The sequence below is a fragment of the Penicillium argentinense genome, assembly GCF_028826775.1.
Source record: "Penicillium argentinense strain IBT 30761 chromosome Unknown utg000002l_segment0_segment0, whole genome shotgun sequence".
Taxonomy (NCBI): domain Eukaryota; kingdom Fungi; phylum Ascomycota; class Eurotiomycetes; order Eurotiales; family Aspergillaceae; genus Penicillium; species Penicillium argentinense.
Window position 1 is genome coordinate 1214348 of NW_026622661.1, and position 24169 is coordinate 1238516.

At 51.9% G+C, this 24169-nt stretch overlaps 9 protein-coding genes across 9 annotated transcripts; 4 read left to right on the forward strand and 5 right to left on the reverse strand.

The window, feature by feature from the left end:
- Window positions 1-9: 9 nt before the first annotated feature.
- Window positions 10-2026, reverse strand: N7532_001314 (uncharacterized protein; the record flags this gene model as incomplete). Its single annotated transcript, XM_056613808.1, has 2 exons — window positions 10-1339; window positions 1395-2026. The coding sequence occupies 2 exons, from the start codon at window positions 2024-2026 to the stop codon at window positions 10-12; spliced, it is 1962 nt and encodes a 653-aa protein (XP_056478849.1).
- Window positions 2027-2994: 968 nt separating this feature from the next.
- Window positions 2995-4113, reverse strand: N7532_001315 (putative RNA binding protein Rnp24; the record flags this gene model as incomplete). The annotated part of the gene is made up of 1 exon (XM_056613809.1): window positions 2995-4113. The coding sequence occupies one exon, from the start codon at window positions 4111-4113 to the stop codon at window positions 2995-2997; it is 1119 nt and encodes a 372-aa protein (XP_056478850.1).
- Window positions 4114-4362: 249 nt separating this feature from the next.
- Window positions 4363-5476, forward strand: N7532_001316 (uncharacterized protein; the record flags this gene model as incomplete). Its single annotated transcript, XM_056613810.1, has 3 exons — window positions 4363-4457; window positions 4510-4626; window positions 4687-5476. 3 exons carry the CDS (start codon window positions 4363-4365, stop codon window positions 5474-5476), a joined length of 1002 nt encoding a protein of 333 aa, XP_056478851.1.
- Window positions 5477-6271: 795 nt separating this feature from the next.
- On the forward strand, window positions 6272-7530 carry N7532_001317 (exosome non-catalytic core subunit RRP4; the record flags this gene model as incomplete). The annotated part of the gene is made up of 2 exons (XM_056613811.1): window positions 6272-6492; window positions 6585-7530. 2 exons carry the CDS (start codon window positions 6272-6274, stop codon window positions 7528-7530), a joined length of 1167 nt encoding a protein of 388 aa, XP_056478852.1.
- Window positions 7531-8023: 493 nt separating this feature from the next.
- N7532_001318 (IFRD domain-containing protein) lies at window positions 8024-9656 on the forward strand (the record flags this gene model as incomplete). The annotated part of the gene is made up of 2 exons (XM_056613812.1): window positions 8024-8214; window positions 8408-9656. 2 exons carry the CDS (start codon window positions 8024-8026, stop codon window positions 9654-9656), a joined length of 1440 nt encoding a protein of 479 aa, XP_056478853.1.
- A 522-nt stretch (window positions 9657-10178) lies between these two features.
- N7532_001319 (glutathione S-transferase) lies at window positions 10179-11266 on the forward strand (the record flags this gene model as incomplete). Its single annotated transcript, XM_056613813.1, has 4 exons — window positions 10179-10286; window positions 10336-10661; window positions 10790-11169; window positions 11226-11266. 4 exons carry the CDS (start codon window positions 10179-10181, stop codon window positions 11264-11266), a joined length of 855 nt encoding a protein of 284 aa, XP_056478854.1.
- A 160-nt stretch (window positions 11267-11426) lies between these two features.
- N7532_001320 (uncharacterized protein) lies at window positions 11427-11827 on the reverse strand (the record flags this gene model as incomplete). Its single annotated transcript, XM_056613814.1, has 2 exons — window positions 11427-11758; window positions 11812-11827. The coding sequence occupies 2 exons, from the start codon at window positions 11825-11827 to the stop codon at window positions 11427-11429; spliced, it is 348 nt and encodes a 115-aa protein (XP_056478855.1).
- Window positions 11828-15084: 3257 nt separating this feature from the next.
- On the reverse strand, window positions 15085-18011 carry N7532_001321 (oxysterol-binding protein related protein OSH3; the record flags this gene model as incomplete). Its single annotated transcript, XM_056613815.1, has 2 exons — window positions 15085-17910; window positions 17976-18011. 2 exons carry the CDS (start codon window positions 18009-18011, stop codon window positions 15085-15087), a joined length of 2862 nt encoding a protein of 953 aa, XP_056478856.1.
- A 1470-nt stretch (window positions 18012-19481) lies between these two features.
- Window positions 19482-23940, reverse strand: spt6 (chromatin-remodeling histone chaperone SPT6; the record flags this gene model as incomplete). The annotated part of the gene is made up of 4 exons (XM_056613816.1): window positions 19482-19726; window positions 19787-23432; window positions 23529-23693; window positions 23764-23940. The coding sequence occupies 4 exons, from the start codon at window positions 23938-23940 to the stop codon at window positions 19482-19484; spliced, it is 4233 nt and encodes a 1410-aa protein (XP_056478857.1).
- Between the last annotated feature and the right edge of the window lie 229 nt (window positions 23941-24169).

Here is a 24169-nt window from a genome sequence, read left to right on the forward strand (position 1 = left end):
GTAGTCCAATCACTGGTGCCCATAGTACATACCCCCGGTAGTGGGCGCCTGAGGATAGTAGAATGTGGTGCCGGGCGGCGTCATCATGCCTCCCATCCCCACCACTCCCCCGGGACCCGATCCGTAGGTGTTGGGGTTCTGATACATCTGGTTGGAGTCGTAGAAGTATACAGTGCCCCCAGACTCGTGAGCGACAGTTTCGGGATGTCTGGACTGATCGTTGGATGTATGAGGAAGAACATAGGGCATCGGCTGCTGCCCTGGAGCGAAGTTTGGCACGGACGCACCCGGTCCCATCGGTCCGTTATATCCAGGATAGTACATAGCACCAGGCGGATAGTTCGGGTAGTACCCCGTGGGCTGCTGGTATGAACCCGGGTGGAAAGTGTCGGCGTGCACAGCTCGCTCGGGAATTTGAGACAGAGGAGTCCCCGAGCCCTGGCTCGACGGACCGTGTGCCACAGATTCTTGGCCAGGACCAACCACAGGGACAGGAACTTGGTGATGGAACGGTTGCTCTTGTTGGGGTTGTGGCGGGTTGAAATGGAAGCTGGCGGGGGTTTCGATACCTGCCACAGACACTGTTTTCTGAGGTCGAGGTTGATGCATCGGGATGGGAGCCGGGCGGCTTTCGCGGTAGGGAGGAAGCATCGATGGCATTGGCATAGGTCCTGGGATACCAGCGGCGGGACCTACGGGAGGAATACCAACTGGAGGACGCGGTGGAGGAGGCAGGCGTACAACCGGTTTACCAACATCTGGATGTGCCATCGAGGGGCGGGAATAGGCAGAGCCCGCGGGCGAGGGGTAGCCGTCTTGAGACATTCCAAACGAGGATCGACGGCTCGCAATGCTTGGAGTGTAGGTGCTGGGGTAATAGCTGGGTCGACGTCCGGGATAGAAGCCGCCACGGCCTCGGCCACGGTAGCCTTGCTGGTTCGGACGTAACGCGCGAGGAATGAAAATGAAAGAACGCTCAGTAGAAGGGAAAATGTAACGAGGGGATTGGCCGGGAAGCGAAATTCGAACCGGCTTATCGCGGCGTAAAGGAGGACGATGCTGAGGAAGGCGTGTGTGCTGTTTCTTCGGTACAGATGCGAACGACTTGGCCTGTGCCATGCCCGGCAGGAAAACAACAACAGGTACATTACCAACCAGGGTTGTACTAGAGAATGATCGGTTTGGTGGAGAGGAACGGGGAGCAGTTGGAACATTTGAGGGCGGATTAGGTACAGTAGAGGTTGCTGAGTGTTTTGGGGCAGACGGTTCATCACCGGCTACCGTTGCGTGGAGATCATGATCCCACTTCCCTTCGCTGGCATCGGTTTTTGCAGAGTTCCTAAATAATGTTAGCGATAGTCCACGGCGTGAGGTTGGAGGGAGCTGGACCATACCTGCGGGAATTCCCGTCCACGATGAGGCCGACTGGTCGAGACTTGCCCTTGTTGTTGGAGGAGCGATGACCATTTGATCCTGCCTCAGTTGTCCGATTGTCGTGAAGGAAGAAGCGGCCGCGAGTGGGAACAAAAGCTGGGTTCTGGTCGCGTTCCTTCACATATTTGTCGTGCTCCCGACGCTTCTTCGCAGCGAAAGTTTCCCGCTTGGGCTCGGTGGGAGGGGCAGACGGCGTTCGGCCGGTCTGGAGCTCTCGATCCTCCTCCAGTTGGTCAAATGGAACCTCCTCGCCTTCGTCGGTGATCTTCAGTCCGTTCAACATCGCTTCTGTGTCCGATACAGTCGTTTTGAGTCCAGGTTTGTTGGGGGAGGCAGCGTTGCGTCGTTTCGGGTGCTCGTGTTCACGGCCGTTGGGCTTTCGGGGATTCGACTTGCCCGGCTGTTTCGTCACCTGTATATCCTCGTCCTCACTGCCTTCCACATCGGCATCCTCATCGCCAGGATGGCTGTCCACTGAGCCCTCACTCAGGGAGTCATCTTCCAGATCTCCGACGATCGAGCCTTCTTCCTCGCCCTCGTCTTCCCTTCTCTTCCTGCGGCTCGCCCCGATATGACGTCGACGGGGAGCCATGGGCAGTTTTTTGCGGAAACTTCTGGCTAGACGTGCCGAGTAACGTCCCTGCGGATAGACGGTTGGCGTTGAGGCCCGCCAACCAGGAAGGGATAGGGTGGGAGGAAGTGCGGCGAAGGTAGGTGGGCGTTGCAACAAGAACGGTAAACCAAATAAAAGACGAATGTCAAAGTAAAAGGGTTTGAATTAAAGCTCTTTGAGAGACCCAAGTGATGGGGGAGAAAGAAGAGAAAGAGAGCAAGGGGTGTTGAGAAGAAGGAGATGCAGCCCAAACACGATGGAAACGATATTCAGAATGCCCTTCATGACATCGCAGCACCAGACGTCACCCCCGATCAGGCCTAGTGCCGGCGGTGAGACGGTTCTGCCCGTCTTTTGAGATCTACATGGGACGGAGTACCTTTCCAGTATCGGAATCCGTAGGGCGTTAAAAGACCGCGCAGGTTTGCCCCGTTTGAAATTTCGTCGCTTTGGGCTCTATGCCAGCAAACAGATTTTTTTTGTTCCATTGCTTTTTGTGCGTCGGCCTATTTGTGGAACGGACATATCTACATATCCTATGCATTTGCGGTGCATCGGTAAGGATGAAGGGTGGATCCCCAACCTTTACTTGGACTGGCGCAATAGGATTCGATCCGGCGCCCTTGATTGATAACGCCTATCACTTTACACCCGACAATGGAGCAACGGACTCAAAAAAAAAGGTCAACAAAACAATCATCATCAAAGTATACATAATTTTGGAGGGGTATCTGTGGACCAAGCGGCCTAAGGTTGACTTTCTCGGCCTCAATGCCGCGTCAATGCAATAGCAGACCACCAAGGAGATCATTGCTGTATAGAGGCTCAAAAAAGTTCCCAGATGTCTGCAGATCAGCTACGATGAACCGGTAAAATATAAGCCACGCTTGAAGCGCGTGCACCAAGCTCCGTAGAAAGGAATTATGCGTTCTCAGCGATTTCTTCTTTTAGTCAAAGGTGACCTTCTTGCCCTGTCCTTCGACAATGGCACCGCTGAGTCGTTGCACGGTCTCCTTCGAATAGCGAGACTCGTCGACCTCCTGCTTCTTAGGCTTCCGAGTCCAGGGTTTGTCATCATTCGAGTCCTCGGAGGCGCCGTTTTCGCTCTTCTTTCCTTCGCCATCCTTGCCGAAGCGCTTCTTGTACCGGGTTGTCGCATCCTCTGCGAATTCCATGCGCATACGGCGACCCAAAAGTTGGTTCACCCAGATCTTGCGCTGTTGAGGTTTCTTCATCTTCTTGCGCTTCTTTTCTTTCTCAGAATCGGAGTCCGAGCTATCATCGGATTCTTCCTCCTCTTCATCATCTTCCTTGACCATCACAAATCCTCTCACCGCTGCTTCTGCGGCCGCAATTTCCTCAAACTCCACCCAAGCGTATCCCTTGCATTTTCCTGTATCCTGGAACGTTGCGATATGCACATTGGTCAGGGTTCCACAACGACTGAAGTGCTCTTCGAGGGATTCTTTGGTAACGTCGAAACTCAAGTTACCAACGAAAATTCGCCGAGATGGAGGGTTGGCCAACTTAGCGGAGTTACCGGGGGCGCTGTCGTCTTTAGACTTCTCGGGCCGACCTTCGAAGCTCTTCGCATTCTTGATCAGCACTTTACGGCCCGTCAAGAGCTCCTCGGACAGTGTCAAGGCTTCATCCAGGGCCTTCTTGGTCGAAAAATCAACGTAGGCGAAACCCTTGTTTTGGGGTCTTCCAAACTTCTCAGGTCCCTTGGGCATATGAACTCGGGTAATTGTAGCATCGGAGAAGGAGCAGTGTTGAACGATAAAGTTGCGAAGGTCCTCCTTGGTCGTCTGGAAAGCCAAGTTGCCAATCCAGATTCCATAGTCGGAGCGTTTCTCGGGGGCGGGTTGAGACTCGGTGGTTTCATTCGAATCAGGCTTCTCGGTCGGAGCATCTTCTTCATCCTTGGAAGTTTTGCTGGTCTTGCTCTTCTTGGCTTTGCGCAGCTCTTTCTTCGATTTGGGCTCCGGTGCAGAAACGTCAATCTCGAGTTCGGGGCCTTCTTGAAGCTTGCGCTTCTTTTCGGCACGGTCGGTAACTTCAGTCATGGCGACTAGTGTGCAAGATCTGCACAGGTGAAAAGATTTGGGATTGAAGTCGAGTCGACGATCCGTAGTCAAATCGAAATAGGATCTCCGAGAATCTTTACTTTCCTCGCCGCATAATTTTTTACGGCGGCCGAGACCAGCCCATCGCGCAACCCGAGCTTGGCGCGTGACAGACGCCCTGACTTCCTCCCCAGGTTGACTTCGCATCTCCTTCCTACCCCTTCAATCCGAACGCGATCATCGACCACCATGGAACACGAGCCGACTGAAACTACAGTTGCAATGGGAACCTTGCCTGATGCCCCGGCAGGTGCTCCTGCTAAACCGGCAGTGCGGTCTTTCAAGTACGATCCCGTCGACGCCTCGGTGGTGAAGCCTTGCCTAATAGCTTTCCAGGAAAAAATATGCCAAGATGAAAGTCAAGTTTGAGCAAGCAATTCGAGAAAATGAGCACCTGATTCGCGAGGAGCTGCGTATCGAAGACCTGTCCAAGCGCATCCAGCAACAAAATGAGTAGGTCGTTCACCGCACACCCCCGCAGGCTACTCAGGACTGACTTGCACCCACCTGCAGCCAAATACTAGAGACCCTCCTGGAGTTAAACGACAGTCTGCAAATTCCCCCGGCCATACGATACGAATTGAGTATGCCAGGCGACATCTCTTTTGATGACATAGAGTCACCGGTCATTCAGCCCTTAATCGATGATACGGAACTCGCCTGGACGGCATTGAAAGAAGCCAAAGAGGAACTGGCCCGTGGGGATTTTGCGGCCTCCGCATATCGGAGGATTGAGGAAAGCATTAAGCGCAACAAAGACTTCGCGCCAAAGCTGCAATATAGCACCCTACACAAGATCCCTCATGGTGCTGCAATCCAAGACGAGCAAAGAATCGCCCACGATGTGGAACGCAACCTCGGATACTTCACTGCAGAGCGTGAGGATGAGTACGATCTAGCCACGGACGCCAAGCTTGGTGATGAAGCGGCCGCAGCCCAGCTCGCCCGCATCCCAGACCCACCGACACTCGCGGAGCGAGAAAAGGATGCCTTTGCCCGCAACCCGGCATCTGTCAGTAACTGGCTGCGCCGAAATCAGCCGCAGACCTTGCAGGATCATGAGGCTGCCTCCGAGAAATCTACATCACGGCCCTCAAACCAGCGTGCGTCTAAGAGAGCACCGGCCCAGCGCAAGGACGAGGAGACAATCGATGAAGATGGAATGGATGTGGAACCTACGCCTAAGAACAAGCGCAAGCGCGACGATGATACTGGATATAGACCTAAAGGTGGCAACAATCGGTCGAAGAAGAAGAAGGAAGAGTCGACTCCAACTGCCAATCGCAATGCGAAGAAAGCCTGATATGGGTATGGAATTTGGCAATGAGTTGATTTTTCACCATGTATAATTAGGTGTTTGGATTACCCCGGTGACACTGGACATTTGAATTAGAGTTTAAACAAGGCCATTTCTCTTGAAACCATTACCTGTAGTGCTAAATCGCACTACCACCTTTTGATCTTCGTGGACTTTGTGGACTTAAATCAGTGCCTAGGCATTCGACTTACAGATCAATACTTCCTTCTACAACATGCTTATCCTCGGCTTACGCTCCTGCTTGCTTGCCTGCCGAATTCATGCCTATTTACGTCACTGTTGATTGTGTTACCGACCTGATGGATTCACGCTCAGTTGATGGCAAGTCGCATTAATTCGGATCGGCTTTCAGCATGTCCAAAAACTATAAGACATAGATGAAAGAACATGTAATCATCCGCCGATTGCTCAATTGCCCGGTTTGAGGATCAGCATTAGTTCTTTAATTACCTGCATCACAGGGTGATGTAGATCAATAATAAGGCATAGTGAACTTTAATTTTCATGACAATCGGGAGCTACACCTCCTCAATCCCACACTGTAATTCTCGCTATGCCTGAATTTACAGAAATCTTCAAAGCGAACATAGGATTATTCAATTAATTGATTCAGTGTGTTTTTGCATGGCAGAATGAACAAGTCTGGGCTCACTTGATCCACGGTGGGGCTGGTCACGTGAATTGAAGAAAGTCTCAGGTGCGGGCCTGCAGTTCTGGACTTTCTCCAAGCTAATAACGTGGGTTCTTCGTTACAGATCGTTCAAGAGCCAACCCTCTACAATGGCCATCACCATCCTCCCGCCAGTGGTGGAGGATCTCGGTCTCCGTCGTACAGATTACGATGAGTCCATGTCCGATGACGACTCCGACGTCGAGATGGGCGGCGTCGACATCAGCGGCGCCTCACGACCAAGCAAGCGACCCCGCCTTGGAGATAAGAAGATCGGCGAGGGAATTGTCATACCAGGAGAGGTCATAACCGCTGACACGCAATACATGAGGTACGTCTCACCCAGAGATTGTGCTCTCTCAGCGCGGAGCATACATTTTCTCTGATCACCACGGGACTGAACAAAGCTAACATCTTCCAGAGGTCATGGCACCTTTATGAACCCTTTGTCCACTTCAATCATTGCTACTGTCGCTGGAACATCCCAAAAGACAAACAAATTGATGTCCGTTACCCCCTCCGCGCCCGATACCAACCAGAAATTGGTGATCTAGTTGTTGGACGCATTGTCGAGGTCCAGGGCAAGCGATGGAAGGTTGACGTCGCCGCGCCACTCCTCGCACAGCTCCCCTTATCCGCGATTAACTTGCCCGGTGGTATTCTTCGACGACGAACAAGCGCCGACGAGCTTCAAATCCGAACTTTCTTCAGCGAGGGCGACCTTGTGGTCGCGGAAGTGCAGAGCGTTCACCAAGATGGATCTGCTTCGCTTCACACTCGATCCTTGAAATACGGAAAATTGCGGAATGGTGTATTCTTGGCCGTCACTGGAACCGGAGGCAATGGGGCTTCCAACTCCAGCACGAAGGGAGGCATTGGATCCGGGTCCTCGGGCGCTGATACTTCTAATGGCGGGGGTGGCGGTGTCGTTCGATCACGACGACAGGTATGGACCATCGATGCACACAACGGCGGCGGTCAGGTGGACGTTATTCTCGGAGTGAATGGCTACATCTGGATTTCTAAGCATGCCGACGGAGCGGAAGCAGCCTCATCTACCACCGAGAGTGTTTCGATTACGCGCATGGAAGAGATGGTATCAAGTTCGATTTACTCCAGCCAAAACGATGAGATCCCGCCGCAGACGCGCCGCGAAATTGCGCGACTGGCGCAGTGTATCAGGGTCCTGGTACAAGGCGGCCAGCGGGTTGACGAGGATACACTGATGGCGACCTACGAAGCTAGCGGACAGGTGGACTTAGAAGTGGGAGACGATGATTATGACGAGGATGGTGCACATGAAGGCCGCGGATATTTGGAGGGGGCCAAGGCTCGGCGGATTTTGGAGCTGGCGATGCAGCTGAAATAGCTTCACGATGTACGATAATACCCGAACCACCATAACAATTTTATGCTACCACACCTCCGAATGCGAAGAGGAAGTGCGATTTCGCACATTCACTCTGCACCCAGGGTTCCTTTCCCTTGTATGATTCGTAGAATATTCACTGCAAATACCCCAGACGTGATTCCCCGCACTGGCGGTCAGCACAGCTTTGGGCGCCCGCGATTGGCGAGCCACGGTTCTTGAGGGGCGCAATTACGCCGCTACTTTTTGCATTCACTGCGAGTGCTTCTTCTCATTCACTTCAACCCCTTGCCAGATGCTTAACTTGCAGGACGATGTTCTATTTTTCAACCTTTCTTATCTCTCGATTTCGTTTTACCATATCGCCGTGCCAATAGGATAGACCCGCTTCCACATCAGTCTTTTCCCACTTCGCCTCGAGCTTCTTCCGGAACGCTCATTTGAAACTTCTTACCCTTTTCCACCCTCCCTCGTCACCAACCCATCCTCCACCATGCCCGATCTGCGTCGCCAGATCTTCGAGAGCGGCAAGACCGTGTCGCGCAAGGCGGCTTCTCGCGAGGGTTCTCGTAAGACCTCTCGCGCCGGCTCCAAGCAAACATCTCGCCAATCCTCACGGGCTACGAGCCGACACCCCTCAGACGACGATGAGGCCGGATATGCCTCTGACGACACTGCGATGAGGTGAGTTTTCCATCCTTTCTTTCTTCCTATCCCTTCCCTCACCTCCACTGCTTCATTTTTTTTTTCTCTGTGCATCCCAGTATTCTAAACGGTCCCACTCCGTGGCGGGATGATGTCACCGCAGGCGATCAGCATGTTTCTTATGTGTTCCCTTGTGAAAATCAGATTGCTAATCAGAAATTCGTTATTCTAGCATCGGCTCTTTGGACGATGAAAATCCCGAGCAGGATAATGAAGACTGGCCCCAAGAGCTGGGCGATCGCATCCAAGAACTGATCGACCGCAAGCGCAGCAGCGTCCAGGGCCGCGAGGAGGCCTTGGCGGCATTCTGCCGGCTGACCAAATACCACTATGCCCTCGAAGAAATCGGCTCGCATGTGCAGGATCTGCTCAGCACGTTCGCACGGAGTGTCCGATCTGAAACCAGCATTCGGGAGGCAACGTCCGCTCTGCGCGCAATCGAACTGCTTGCCATCACGTCCAGCGACGACAAGATCTACCTGAATACGGAGCAGCTGCTGACCCGCGCTATTCGCGACTCCAGCTCGCCCGTTGTCAAGGCCGCAGCGATCAATTGCCTGGGAGCATGCACCCTGTTCGGTGGTGCTGGCGAAGAGAGCATTCTTGATCAGATGACATTCCTGCTGGACATTGTGGCCTCGGATGGCCAGTCGATTGACGCATCAGACGATGTTACTGCCGTTAGTGCCGCTTTGCAGATCTGGGGATTACTTGCGACGGAAATCGAGGACTACGAGAATGACAGTGAAGAAGCCGCCCAGATCTTCATCGACCAGCTGGACAGTGGAGACTCCGGCGTTCAGATCGCCGCCGGTGAATGTATCGCTCTCCTATATGAGAAGAGCTACACGCCCCAAGAAGACGACGAAGATGATGAGATTAGTGAGGGTGATGAAGACGATGAGCACGGTCTTATTGACCCGACCGGCCCTAAGCTGATCAAGCGATACAATGCCTATCACAACACTCCCGAGCTCGAGCGGCAATTACATTCGCTGGCAACTGTGCACTCCAAGCGCATCAGCAAGCGCGACAAGAAGTCCCTGCACAGCAACTTTACATCCATCCTCACCACCGTCGAGAACCCCCGTCGTGGCCCGCGATACAACATGGCCATTGACCAGGATACCAACCGACACTACGGAAGCACACTTACTGTCAAGATCGGTCGCCACGGTATTATGAGCATCGATCGCTGGTGGAAATGGGTGCGTCTGACCTCTCTTCGCCGTATCCTGCAGGGCGGCTTCGCCGAACACTACTACCAGGGCAACCGCGCTGTCCTCGAGAGCCTCCCCGTGATGATGCGCAGCGTGAACGACTCCCGGTCTGGAAACGGCGACCGACAGAGCGCTCGCAAAGCCGCGAAGATGCGCAACTCTCGACACTGGACTGCCCATGCCTCGGATGACGATGAGTAGATTCTTGCAAGATATTTTGTTTCGTTCTTCTAAGATACGCCCGGAATGTTTCCATGCCCTTCTGCTTTTCCCTTTTCAAGTTCTGATTCCACTTTTTTCCCGATTCCGGCAGTTATGTTACCCATGATGCATGCGCCTCAAGTTATTCTTTTTATTGTCTTTTAGTTTATTATTACTGTTATTATTATTATTATCGTCTTTTCATCATTCTTATTTTCATCATCTGAGACGGACTCCAAGGCTGTTTATAATGGATCGAATACGGACAATCCAAATGGAAAAATACACAGGATTCTCAATAATCGGCACGGTTTGTGCGCCAACCTTGAATATCTTCAGTGTAGTAGTAATGATTCACCCGATGCTCGGGTATAGCTTCCAAGCGGCACCATGTGATGGAGCTTTCTGCAGATCAGCAGAAGATCGGTTCGGCCTAGCTTGGCCCCTTATTTCTCGCCACTGCAGCAATTTAAATCCGCGCAGCTCGCAGCAGCCACGGCCGTCATGAAATAACTCTCAAAAATGTCCGTTCCAGACAGGCCGGTGATTCTTTTCCACTACCCGGGATCTCCCTACAGCAAAAAGGTCCTTTGGTACCTTGCTCTACGAGGCATTCCCTATTCGCAATGTGTGAGTTCATCAACATCCAATCAATCGATCCATCTAACGCAAGATCTAGATCCAACCCCACATCCTCCCCAGGCCAGACCTTCTTAATCTGGGCATTCAATATCGACGCATCCCCGTCCTTTCAATCGGCCGGGATGTCCACCTCGACTCACGCCTAATCCTCCAGAAACTAGAGGACTTCGCACCGGAGAAACCCCGTCTAGCAGCAGAAAGCCAAAGTCCCGAGCACCGCCTCATCGAACGTCTCTTCGACTCCCTCTCCACAGACGGCGGGCTATTCAGGCACGTCGCCTGTATCTTACTAGCCAGCTCACCGATCCTTAATGACCCGAGATTCGTGCAAGACCGCACCGAGTTCTCGGGGGAGCTCGCGCCGTGAGTCGCGATGCAATGAAACGCGCTCGACCGCAGGCAATCAATGAAGTTCGCAATATCGTCCATCTTCTCGAGACAACGATCCTCGCGGACGGTCGGGAGTGGATCCTTCGCACTTCCCGACCCAGTCTGGCTGATATCGAAATGGCGTGGCCTCTTGTTTGGCTCTTCTCTGCGCCGGGAGCTCTTCCAGAGGACCAGGTCTCCGCGAGGGTTTTCCCGAAGGTTTATGCTTGGGTTGAGAGGCTTGATGCTGCTGCTAATGCGGCGGGGAATGCTCTGCCAAAACCACAGACGTTGTCTGGAGAGCAGGCGGCTGGTATTATTTCTCAGTCGGCCTTCGAGGGAGGCGTTTACCGGGTGCAGGAAAATGATGAGGTTGTGCGATCCCAGGCATTGGAGGAGGAGCAGCTGGTGAAAGTTTGGCCGTTCGATTCCGGTTCTGCGCATAAGACTGCTGGTCGGTTGATTGGACTTAACGACGATGAAGTCATTGTTGAGACCTTGGGTGAGATATCGGTACGAGCTCATGCTCCGAGGCATGGCTTTCAGATTGCTGCGCAGAGACCGAAACTTTGATTTACACACAAGTCGAGGATATTTAGAATGGGTTTACTGTTTATTGTAAGTAATAGCACAGGCTTAGAAGATAATTGTATTTCGATTTATCTTTGTCAAAGACAACATAGCAAAAGATAGATCCACAAGATAGATCCACCTCAAGAAACTAGCAACCTTTATCGAGTTTGTGGATGGGAGTCTCTACTAAATTTTCTCTTCTTCTTCTTTATCTTCAATAATCTCACTGGCAAAATACTCAAAGTCGAAGCTTTCTCCCGTGTTGCTCATAATCCCAAGGTAAAACCCATCCTTGTCGACCGAAGGGCCACCCGATGGATGAAAGAAGTAAATTCGGAACTCGGTCCAGTATCTTGCCATACCACCATTGAAAATGGGAGTGATGCTCACGCTCGGTGGGCTAGGGAACGGGGTTTTAAAGTTGAAACGCGTTGGATAGCCGTTGGCCTGTCGGGTTATTGTCCCTCTGCCAGCTTCAACTTCACCGATCACTCCGTGTCGATGTTCGCGGAGTTGGCCTGCCAAACTGTATTAGTACAGATCTGAGGCTTATCTTCTAGTTGACATTTACCCTTTACGCAGCTCATTGTGATACGGGGACTCGACTGAGAAGTAGAGGTATATTCTGAGAAAGAAGCGGTTGGGTGATTAGATTTGAGTTTGGAGTGCGAAGATTCACTAGTGTTGGGCCCAAACCAACGATTCTTACTTCAAGTTGAGAGAGAGGAATGCCCAAATTTATAGCTTTGTGCTTTGTTTGTCACAGTAGACTCGGTCTGGCCTAGTAAGAGACGTGCCCAATGCATGCGTCTCTCAGCTGAGCCCAGAATTACCTCATCATGCTCAAGTACAGCACATGCACACGAACAAAGCGTTCACCGACAGAGAAATTATGACCAATTGAAGTGGAAAGATCACCAGTTTTGGAGCCATGTTCTGCTTAAAGTGATGTAACTGGAAGTGAACGTTTCACAAAATCATGGGGCTATGCGCCCTAATGCTGCTTGGTGTGAGTTGCCCGTAGCGAGATATGGAAGAAGTAAACATATCGTACATCAACATTTGCAGCGCCCTCAGGCTGCATGTGTCTATGTACCATGCAGGTCTTAACCCAGAAGGGAAGTAGGGAAGAAATTTTCATTCAGCTCATGCCGTCTTTCATCTGTGGTGGCGTCGATTCCACTTTGCGTGCTGCAACGGTGAAATCTAATAGTTAACTAGTTATCCGAGCTTCTACATTGAGAATGGCGATCTCGTAAATGGTCGGAAGACGCAAAGAAGTCGATAAAGATTAACAAGAAATAGATATCGGAATGATCTATCGCCTTATGCGATTCTCAAACCAATTGGTGCCACAACAGCTTTTGTTTGGACTTTCCCTGCTTTTTGATTGCCTGAGGCAGCAAGAAGCGTTCTGGGAACTTCATCACTCTCTTCTAATATCGGATGGATTGCAGCATTTCCGGTTGAACGCGCCGCAGCGACTGCGTTACTTGACGGACATCATGACAAATTAACTGGGTTTATCCAGGATGAAGCGACAAGAACTCATATATCTTGGGTGAAATGGGCAACCACAATATATTCATTGCCTCTCTTGCTGCTGGTGTCTATGGAACAACTTCAGTGGCAACCACAGCATCGAACTTGCTTCCTTCGCTACCCCAGATTCGTATTGGTCTGCTTGTCCGAATCGGAGGTGCTATTTCTAGGCCTTGGGATGACCGCCATATATGACCCGGGGACCTTTTTTTCAGTCAGCCTCAGGCCACGGCTGGAGGGGTTCTTCAGCATGATCTTGGCAAAACTTCACGGGGATTGGGAGCGAAAGGGACTTATTCGGCATGCCACCAGAGGTACTTTTGATGGCCCTGCTCTATAAGCGGAGCATGAGCTGGCGAGCTTCGGGGAATTTTGCTCCCCGAGTTTCTGAAGAAAGAGCTGCAAAAGAAATCGCCGGGTGGGTTCTTCCTTCAGAGCCAGGAAAAGGACAGACTGTTCAAGACTTCCTGTGACCACCCTGGCGGAGACGACTGTTCTGCCTGTGATCAGTCGTCTAACGTGATCCACGAGAATCTGCAAATCCAAAGTCCATTATGGCATCATTGCCTTAGGGAATACACTTGTCAAAAATTACTGCTACGCGCGACATGATTCTCGAAAAATTCGGAAAAGGTTGCATCTGTCTTGAAATGGAGGCTGCTGGTCTTATGAACCATTTTCCATGTCTTGTCATCAGAGGAATTTCCGACTATTCGGATTTGCACAAGAATGACTAGTAGCAGAGATATTCCGCGTCTACAGCTGCGGCGTATGCAAAGGAGTTGCTTCACTACGTTCCTGTCAATGGACTCGAGCAAGAGAGAATAGCTAAGGATCTCTAAATTCTAGTTAGTGCCCTAGCCTCATGAGCCCGTAGCGGTAATTGACTACGAATTGTCAAGTGAGACAAGATATCCAAAACACCCGATCTGTCACAAGTGCGACCGTTGACTTTTTTCAGTCAAATAGCCATGTGGGCGCTAATAAATCGTGGCTCTCCCCACCCGATATCTCGTCTAACTTGAAAGAGGCATTCGAAAAGCGCAACGGGGAATCCGGATCATGGATTCTTCAAGGCGAAGAACTTCAAAGGTGAATTAAGCAAAAATACCAGCATCTCTGGGCTACATAGTCTTCCCGGCTGCGGTAAAACGGTACTGAGCGCGACTATCATCAAGTATATCGAGCAAAACAACAAATCAAGCGTCCACCTAGATTTCTTTTTCGATTTCACGAATATCGACAAGCAATCAACTGACAAACTCAAGAACAAATGATAAAACGCTCTTCTCGTAGCTGTTGCCGAAAGTCACTATGACACCGCAAAATTACTTCTTGACAACGGTGCCACTATCCGTACTACAGAGTCGGGGGACAGCTCGCCTCCTTTACGTCGCCGCCATACATAATCGCTTGGAGATTGCCGTCTTGTTGCTGGATCGAGGTGCCGACTTTAACAAACGCGGTAAACTCGGGACACCTCTTCGAGCCTTAATTATTTATGGGGGCAATTACTCAGATGGGCGCGCGCTAGAGGATTTGCTGTTAAGATATGTTGCCATCATTGCATTATAGATGGGGAGGATACACGCTGTAGTTTTCGGACAGAACCTACACTCTCTGGCCAGCGTCACGCCAGTGGAGCTAGCAGTGATAGAAATGGCTTACATGTATCAAAATCACAATGCACATATCAATTCGTTTTGTAGGCATATATCTGCTGTCTGCTGTTAAATACTTAAAAACTGCGAATCTTTCCATAGAACTGCGCGATCTACTGCACTGACGTACCGTTGACCAAACAGGGCAATATCATTCTCTCAGCCGAGGCAGTGCATCAATCTATAGATCCCCGGATGTATAATTTTCGTTGTGTTAGAATTGCTAGTCATTGATTCTACCTTGCTCTACAACATTATGTTTAGCCTCTTGGGAACTCTAAGTAACCTTAAGTCTTGCACACAGGAATATTAACCATTCCCGCCGATCCACCCGATTCTAGACTTTTGGACCGCTTTGGGTGTCACAATCCTGGAAAACGCAATATCCAGAATTCTATCACGATGTCAAATGAAATAAAAATGGCTATGTAAGGCGGTGAGAGACAATCAAACGCTCACTCGCCATCTCTAACATTCCACCAAGAAAAAGGACCAAGACGAAATCCAAAAAGAGGGAAGGGAAGGAGAGCGGGGGGAATAGATAACTAAGTCAACGCTGATACAACATCCACAAACCACCTTCATCCGACATATATATGTAGTTCACTTCACTTAAGATACGAGGCGACCAGGCATGGAGCTCATTTGGTGTCAAAAACCGGCACAACACCGCTCCAAGTACCCTTCGCACGCTCATCCCAATAACTATCCTTCCCACCCTTGAGTTTCCAAACAACCTCCCCATTCGACTCATCACTAACCTTCGTGAACCATCGAGGAATCCAGTTCTCACCGGCAGCCTCCATCTCCCTCCGACGAGCGCGCTGCCCTTCTTCCAATTGAACCTTAACTTCCTCCGCGCGGTCGAGATCACCATCTTCCAATGCGCGCTGGTCAGGACGGAGACGGGAGTCTGTGGGCGGGAGATGCTGGTCTTCAATTGAGGTGATCTCATTGAGAGCAGCGGCAAAGGCTGTCAGCCCGTAATGCTTAGGCGCACTCGGGACAAGAGGGCCTGCGGTCCAGATTGGTTTTCCGGATGGTGAGCCGTCCCGCGTAAGTGACAGGGAAGTCGGCCAAGTGCCAGTTAGACCAAGGGAAAGTGGCTTGTTGTATGAGTCGACAGCACGCGTAGAGACTTCTTCACTACGACCGGAGAACATGCCACCAGCCTTGAAGGTCGAGATGGTACGTTGACCCGTCGTTTCATTAGCGACGGTCAACTCACCAACTGGTTCAACATACTTCTCGCCGGCGATGATATTCCGCAGGAACGAGGTAGCAGGCGTCCAGCTGAATCGTTCACCAGTGGCGTGGAGGGTAATACGCACACGACCTTCGGTCGTGATCTCCGCAGATTTGCCCCAGAATTTCTGGCTGGGCATTGGGCTCTGCGCGAGGCTCCATTCGCGACTGTCGGCTTGGTAGGCTAGTTGGACGGGACGGTGGGAGACCTTCTCGGCGATGAAGCGGAAACCCTGATCTTCGCGGACGAGTTCGTACGTTTCGCCGAGCATGGGGTTGAATGGTTTGCGGATGGAACGTTCCCGGACACGATTGCTTGATAGAGATGACACTGCGAATGCGGTGATGTACATCAAACGCTCGGCGCTATCAGAGATCTGGACCGCTTTATCCAACAAAGACGAGTACTCGCAGATCTCTGCAGCACGCTGTAGCAAGGAAAGAGGCTCGTTGGCTGAGACCGGCATAGATATTTGAGAGAGATCCTTGCCGACGTTCTTGCGCAAGAATCCGATCAAACTGGGAGGGAGGACGGTTGGGGCTAAGATGTTCTGGCGACGACGGATGGCGTCCAGAGGGAGAGGGGATAAGGATTTGGGACGGGCTGGGAACAATGGCGAGGCGGAGCTGCTATCCTGAGGAACTGAAGCAGAATCCTCGTCCTCGCTGTCGGAGGGAGCATCATCCACATCCTCGGTGGCGGTACTGGGTCGTTCCTTCTCGCCTTCATCATCACTATCTTGGATTGTCAAAAGCGGAGATGCCGCACCCCCATCCATAGCATCGAAGAATTCCAAGTCTTCTGACTCCATACTCTTGCGAGGAGCCATAGACACCGTTGACCGGGGTGGGTTTCTTCGCTGTTTGCTCTCAGCGAGCAGGGTAGAAAACTCGGTCACGACATTATCAAGGTCACGCAGGACAGCCATCAGATGGTCATGGACTTCTTCCATACCGTCAGCATGGCTGGAAATGCTCGCAGGCTTGGCAGGCGGGACCACCAGTCCCGAAGAGCTTGAGTTCGTGTGCTCCGGGCCTGGAGGACGCTTGGAACTACTGGCATTGGAGTTGCCACTAGTCTTGCGCTTCCAGAAAGACCGCTTGGGGTCTGCACTAACAGCTTCATTTGACGCAGGCTGCGGGCTCGGGGATCGGCCACGAGTGCGCTCCATAGGAGATGGCAGCGGAGTCGCCAGATACTTGGGATCCGTGTCCTTCGCAAGACGGCGCACTGCATCCCGCGAGCCTGAGACCCTGCCAACCAAGCTCTCAACGCGGGTCCACTCTTCCTCCTCCGCCGGAGATGGTTGTTGCGGGAGGGACAGACGCAGCTCCGGAGGCCCGGCAACAGCCAGCTCATTTTCCTTGGGGGCTTCCTTCGAAGAAGCTTTCTCCAAAGCACGCTTCCAAGACGTAAAGTCCTGATCATTGCTCGCGCGGAGATGCCAAATTTCGGTGCCGGAGTCAATGGAGATCTCCCGGGACTTCTCGTTGGTCGCTACGGCCGCCAACGAAAGCGGGATGGCGCCGCGTAGCGCTGACGAGTTAGGGTCATGGTAATAAGATAGAGTACAGGAGGTAAAGTCCAATGAGAAGAACCGACGCGCCCAGCCCTGGCCGCGCTTACGCCGTCTCTTCTGAAGCTGTCCGGTATGCAGGGTCGATGTGGACGTCTCCGAGACCTGCACATTCAGGGTCGACCGGCTGTTTCCGCGACGGCGAGTTTTCGGCTGCGTGAGGGAGTCCGTTGAGCCGCCGGTGTGCGAGCGCGCAACAGAGGGGGGCGCGGAGCCATGCGGCTGGAGTCCGGTCGGATAGGTCAGGAGGACGAGGGTGACGGTCTTGGAGATTTGTTTAGAGAAGGTATTGTCGAACACCAACGCGTAGTTCCCGGCTTCATTCGTCGGGACATCGTGCGTCCCCTGGGAGATCTTATCGGCCTCGCACTTCCCGATCCATTTGATGGACTTCAGGCCAATGCCGGTCAGCTTGTCAATGACGGCGGACGGCTGGTTGCGGGATCCGGATTGCGCGGTGGTAGTGGCGGGCAGGTTCTCGGTGGAATCGGTGCCGTGGGAGTCGGAGGTGGGCAGCTGCGAGCCGAGGGAAGCAGACTGGCCAGGATGCTTGAAGATGCCAAAGTTCACGGACTTCTTGTGCGGCTGGATGCTCCACGAGATGGTATGGCCAGCGGCGACATTGACCCAGCGCACGAAGTAGGACTGCGCGAGACGAACAAAGAGCCCGATTAGCTTGAGCCCGAACGGATATCATGGATGACACTCACCTTGCTGTGGATCTCCAGCTCCTCCATTGCGGCCATGGTGGTGTCGAGAGGGCAAGGTCAGCCTTACGATGACAGCCGTCGCGGTCCGGTGGAGTTGCGGCTGAAGGGGGAAAACACGGGCGGACAGGACACGACAACAATTACGCAGGAGGGCAGCAATTCATGCAGTCCAGAGAAGCCGGCCAGGTACGCAACATGACCTCAGCAATGGGGATCTTGGCGGGGCATAGCGGAGCATAACCCAAATGACCCGAGGCCGAGGAATCACGCTTCACATGTACTGGTATCGGTGGGCTGGAGATGTCATCGTGCCTAGGTTTCACGGCGGGGAGCGCTGCACGCCCAGGGCACAAAGGCGCCGCCCGAGTAGAGATATCGCCCAGAATGAAATCACTACTCTATGTCTCTTTATGTCAGCTACATAAAGAAAATGTGAAAATGTGCAATAACGCGACTATTCTCGGAATCAGACTGAGTCAAAACACACTCCTAGTACTACCTAGGTATACATTATGTAGAGGAGACTCAATCGCAGTAGTATATAGTATAACCACCAATGATCTTACAAACCAAGCAAGAGTGTTCCTTTTCAGAAAACAGGTGTAAAAAAAGGAAAAGCGATCATCGGCGCATGTCAATTCGATAAAGTGACGGCAGTCCGAATTTTGGGTCTATGGGTCTATACAATGCGGAGACGGACCAAAGAATGGGCTGAAGGGGGCCCAAGCCGAGGTCGACAGAACGAGTTGGATCTATTGTTAGCTGCTAGATCGACTGTATCTTACTTTTAAATTATTCTATTTCTTCAAAGGCGAACTCAGGCTTACAAAGCTGGGACGCACTATTTTGTTAATTTTTCTTTTTATGGAGGCGACCGAAGTGGGGCTAAAAATACCAGGATGTTCTTGATATGATCTTCTGCATTAAGGATAAGATCGAAACAACGTTTGAAAGAGGAGAAGAACATAAGAATGAAGAAACAATTATGAGAAGAAATCCGAATGCAATCCTTTTGTTTTGGTCCGCTTGTTCAAGAAATAAAGAAAGAAAGTAACTGCATAAGATGGCAAAGTAAATCATGGTACACCTCGTGCTCACCGGCTTTTTGGCCACGGCCTTCACGGCCACACAGACTACCACTTTGTGATTGAAGAAAGCGGGAAGGAGATCAGAGAGAAGAGATGCACCTCTTTATAGGATTGTCGATCCTATCTGAAGAAGGAAATGGAAGAGGAGATGAAAGCTCAGAGTTCAATTTAATAGTCCGTATTAGCGGTGATGAATAGCAGGAAATATAATAAGAATATATTACACTATATTACTTGAGACCGCCGCGAAGAGGAATATAAATAAAAATAGATAGATTGAAAAAAGAGGCACGACTTTTTGTACTTGAGGGATTGAAGTATATTTTGAGGATGCTCGGAGGATACTCGAAGGAAACTGCACTGTGAGAGAAAATTGCAAATGAAAATGAAAATGGTATATTACAAGCGAGCGTCGCGCTCACTGCCGACTTTGCACGTTCTTGAATAGCAGCTTGAAGCCGTTGCAGAGGTTCTGCATATCGGTGTATGGGTTTCTCTGCAGTTCGTAGCCTTGCGGAATCACCTTGACCGGCCAGTTCTGAACCCTGGAGTGCTCGCCTGCCTTGAAGCAGAGGTAGAAGTAACCGGGGTATTTGGTGTTGATACAGAAGGCGTAAGCCGAGCGACGCGGATTAGCCTTGGTGTAAGTCTCGAGCCATTGATCTGTGGGGTTTAGTTAGTATTGAGGTAAACTGATCAAGGGGACGGGACAGTGAAACATACCGGTCTCGGCCTTGCTGCCGTCCTGGAATTTCTCGTTGAGCATCATCTCTTCAACCTTGCGGGCCATCGCCTTGACGTGGTTGACGATCAGATCGTCCAGATCGCTGTATGTGTATTTGCCTGCGACCTTCAAGATACGGCCCACAGAAAAATCATTCTCTTTGTCCAGCTCCAACACGTCGATGTGCTGGTAGACCCCTTGCGATACCTTCCAGGTGACGGCCAGGTGATCCTTTCCACGAGATGAGGGGCGAATCACTACGTCGCCGCGGGCGCGGGAGCCCAAGTATTCCTCCGCTTGGACGGAGTTGAAAGGTCTGAAGAGAGGGTGCTTAATGACACGCAGCGCCTGGCCGCCCTGCTCTTTCGTCTCCTTCAAGGACTCTTGGTCTTTTCGTTCCTGCTCTGCGTCCCATTCTTCGTAATCAAGATCGGCTCTGCGACGAGGATAGTTCTTCTCCGCGCCTGGCCGTAGGCTCACATTGCAAGAGAAAGTCTTCTTGTTGACGAAGATAATCGTAGCCTTGCGAATGTCACCCCTTTCAAAGACTTGGGTCGGTAATAGATCATGGGATAGACCAAGCTCGCTCTCTGACACCAGCGCTGAAAGCCCACATTCCAGTATGCCATCGAGATGATCATCGTATACCCGGTGAATGGAGAATGACACCACTGTGCCAGGTGCTAGCGTCTCGGAGGTCTCACCTGTCAGCATCGTGAAGATATCATCGCTATTCATCATGACGAATTGTTTGCGCAATTCCTCATAAGGCTGTTGCAATTCCGCTCGGATGGTCTCGAGCGTCGCACGCTTGCGCTGGTTAAGGTTTTTCTCCAGCTGTTCGGCATACTCCTCCAGTATCAGGTCATTGACGCGATCCTGCTGCTCTTCGCGGAATAACTTTCGCACAATAGCACCGCTGCCGTTCTCATCGGTCTCGGTCTTGATATCCTCTTCGTCCAGCTCGAGAGCATCGGCGGCCATTTTCCGCGCGATATCGTAGTCTTCTGGATGCACACGAGTATTATCCAGGGGATCGGCATCAGGGTCGGCGTTCTCAAAGTCAATGAACACAAAGCTGGCGCAGTTGTTCCAGACCTTGACACCCATGGCAGGGTATTGGGCATTGACACCCAGTAGCTCAACGCGGTTGTTCACACTGCCGCCATTCATGTTGATAATCTTGAGGAGGTGGGCTGCCTTTCGAGGCCCCAGTCCACAGACATAAGGGAGAAGACTGGCAGTCGCTGGATCGTTGACAGCTTCGTTGAGATCCACTCCCACCAAGTTGACCATATCGACCAAAGCCGTGTCGAACTGCTTTTGTAGTAAATCTTGAGACACTAGTTGCTGACCTGGCTTAAAAGGGATGGCGAGGAGGTCCTTGCCGAGAGAAGCATATTCCTTCAGAGGTGACTGCAGATATCGTCCTAAAGCCACACAGTAATGAGTCCAGCGGTCAAAACCGGGGTTATCTTTTTCGGCACGAGAGCTGTTGGAGTAGAGGCGAGCGACTTCGTCATTGACCACGACCACTTCCAGGATGTCACTAGTTTCTTGGTCGCGCTCATCTGTGTACGGCGCCCCGCGAAGATCCTTCGACTCAACCAGCTCCGTCAGGTCCTTGTAAAGGTACCGGGTGTCCAAAGACAGACCAGACACGCCAATGACATCCGGCTTTCGTCTTTCCACCAAGTCCACGAAGGCAGCCACATGTTCAGCGTCGTTGACTCCACGGTTTTTATCGCCGGGAGTCAAGCTTTTGAACTTTCCACTCTCGAGTACACGGCCATCTTCCTCCGTATAGGCCCAATAGATGGGTTTCTTAGTATCGCCGTCTCCATAGGTTAGGGTAAGGGTACGTGGCACTGTGCCCAGCACCATTCCCTTGGGCTTGTAAGGGGCTTGGTCCAGGCGCGAACCAAATGTCTCGCGGCAGTCGTTGATAACCGACTTTTCACACTCTTGGCGAAGGTTCTCCCGCAGGCCGCGATTAAGCGAACGCTCGAGCTTGACCAGGGCAGCGTCTAGCGCTTCACGGCGGAGAGCATTCCAAGCGTCGGCAACCTCTGAGATGTTGTCGGACTCGATGTCTTTGTACAGACGCTGGCGGGTTTCGTCGAAATTCTGAAATCGCACGTTGACCTGCACGAGGCCTTCCTCCTCGGCCTTCAACATGCGCAGGAACAGCTCAGGCTGGACCGCAATATCGGTGAGTTGTAGGTTCCTCCGGTATTTGAATTCGTAGTAAGGATGGTGTTCATCAATTCGACGAAGACCCTTCTCCGTGCGGTGACAATCGACTACTCCGGTCTGGTAGTATACCTGTCGCAGAACCTTGCGCATCTTCGGGTTCAGGGCAAGCTCTTCAGTGAACATCGACTTTGCAGCCTTCAGAACATGTGAAGAGCTCGCGAAATCTTCGTCAACAAACTGATCCGCCAATTGCTCTGGGCCCTCGCTGGGGTCTTCCGTGTATTGCCGACGGCCTTCCTTTGAAGCGTTTTGTGCGAAGTCATGGGCGGAAATACCGAAGGCACGCACTAATCCATACGCCTTGGAATTGCGAACCCGCTCATATAAAGTCTTGCTGGTGGCCTTGCGTCGCTGGTGGCCGCCGTTTGCTTCGCCGTTCACTGCCGACATATCTCGCAGTTGGGAAGCGTATTGGAAATGAATGTAGTCCGACACGTCCTGCAGCTCCTCCATGGTGGCCGCAACAACCAATGCATCCTCGACGTTACTGTCTTCGATACCGAAGAGACTCCGCAGGCCGTCAAAAGAACTTTGAATTGTGGTGCGTTTGTCAACGAACGAGCGGAACTTAAGGTCGTAGTCAAAGATCTCCCACAGATCCGACATGTGTAGGAGCTTGTCGGTATGAAGTCTGTATTGCGGGGACTCATCGTTGGGGTCTCCGCCGTTGATGGGCTCCTTGACGGCATGAATCATGTGATCTTTCCGGTGTTGGAAGATAAACGGGACCTCCCAGTCGTCCGTGACCAAGAATTCCAGCATCTTGGCCACGGAACGTTGGAATGGCTCGCAAAGCTCCGGCGCAACTGCCCTCCTTGGGATCATTTGATTCGAGATCCAGATGGCCTCCTCCCTAAACTGGTCTTCTGTGAGAACAACGTGTTTGTATGGCTTGCGTGCAATTTGGTGGCGCTCAGGTTCGTCAATGCCCCTAATCTCGTTGTCCTCCTCTGTCAACATGCGCTCTGCCAATTCTGATGGTTCGAAGACATCCTTCAAATCCAAGTGTCGTTCTTCTGCAAGCTTGTCTTCTTCTTCTTGATCCTCGATATCAAGGGCGAATGTGTACTCTGTGCCATCACCGAATGCAGCGCGCATATCCTCCAGCGCGTTTTCATCCAGGCCGGCCACTTCGGAGGCACCGAGACCAGGGATGGCTCCTCGGGCGGCAGGCGCAACTTCCAGGTCATCTCGCTCGCGCTGACCTTCTTCATCCGAAAATGTATCTTCCTCAATGAAGTCATCGAACTCGTCGCGAATGTTGCGCCCACCGGTGGGTCGGTATTGCTCGGTCTCCTCCTCATCGTCCGAGTTGAAGATAGCGTCAATACCTTGGGATTGTTGGCGGTTGTCACGGTCCTTTCCACGCTTGAGGCGCTTGAATTTGTTCTGGCAAAAAAGACAGTGTTAGTAAAGAAAAAAAATTGTACCATATTGAACACGGATCGGATGGTGAGAGCTCTATCGTCCATATAAAATACGTACCTCCGAAGCTGAACTGCGACTGAGACCGGGCACAACCTCGCCAATGAGCTCCAGATCTTCCTCGTCCAGATGCTCCTCTTCGCGGGGACGTGATCGCTTTCCCTTGTGATGGCGTCGGCGGTCATCGATCTCTTCGTCTTCGTCAACAATGAATCCTTCCCGGACCTATAATGCGAGTAGAGATGAAGCGTTAACGCGCAAATTCAACAAGTAGATTGTGGACGATAGCACTCACAGCACGAGCAGCCTCCTCGTCATCCTCTTCCTCGTCATCTTCTTCGCTCGAGTCGTTGTAGTGGTTGGCGGTGCCTGCACCCTCGCGGACCTCGTTGTCAAAGTCATCGGCCACCTCCTCATCGTTCTCATCATCGTCCATCATGGCCTCGCCATCGACCAGGTCGCGGAGACTCATCTTGGCTGGTGTCGCGAGGGATCCTGGTTTTCCTTGAAGAGAGTTGCAGGAGATGCAAAACCAGTAAAGTGGAGATGGGGAGATGGAGATATGAAGTTTAGAAGAGCGGGGAGCCGGCACCCATAGATACCCGACTCAAGGGGATTGTGAATGGGTGAGTGGTGGGAAGGAAATCAATGAGTCGCGCGCGCAAGTGAATCCGGACGACGAACACGCCTGCCGCAAGGTG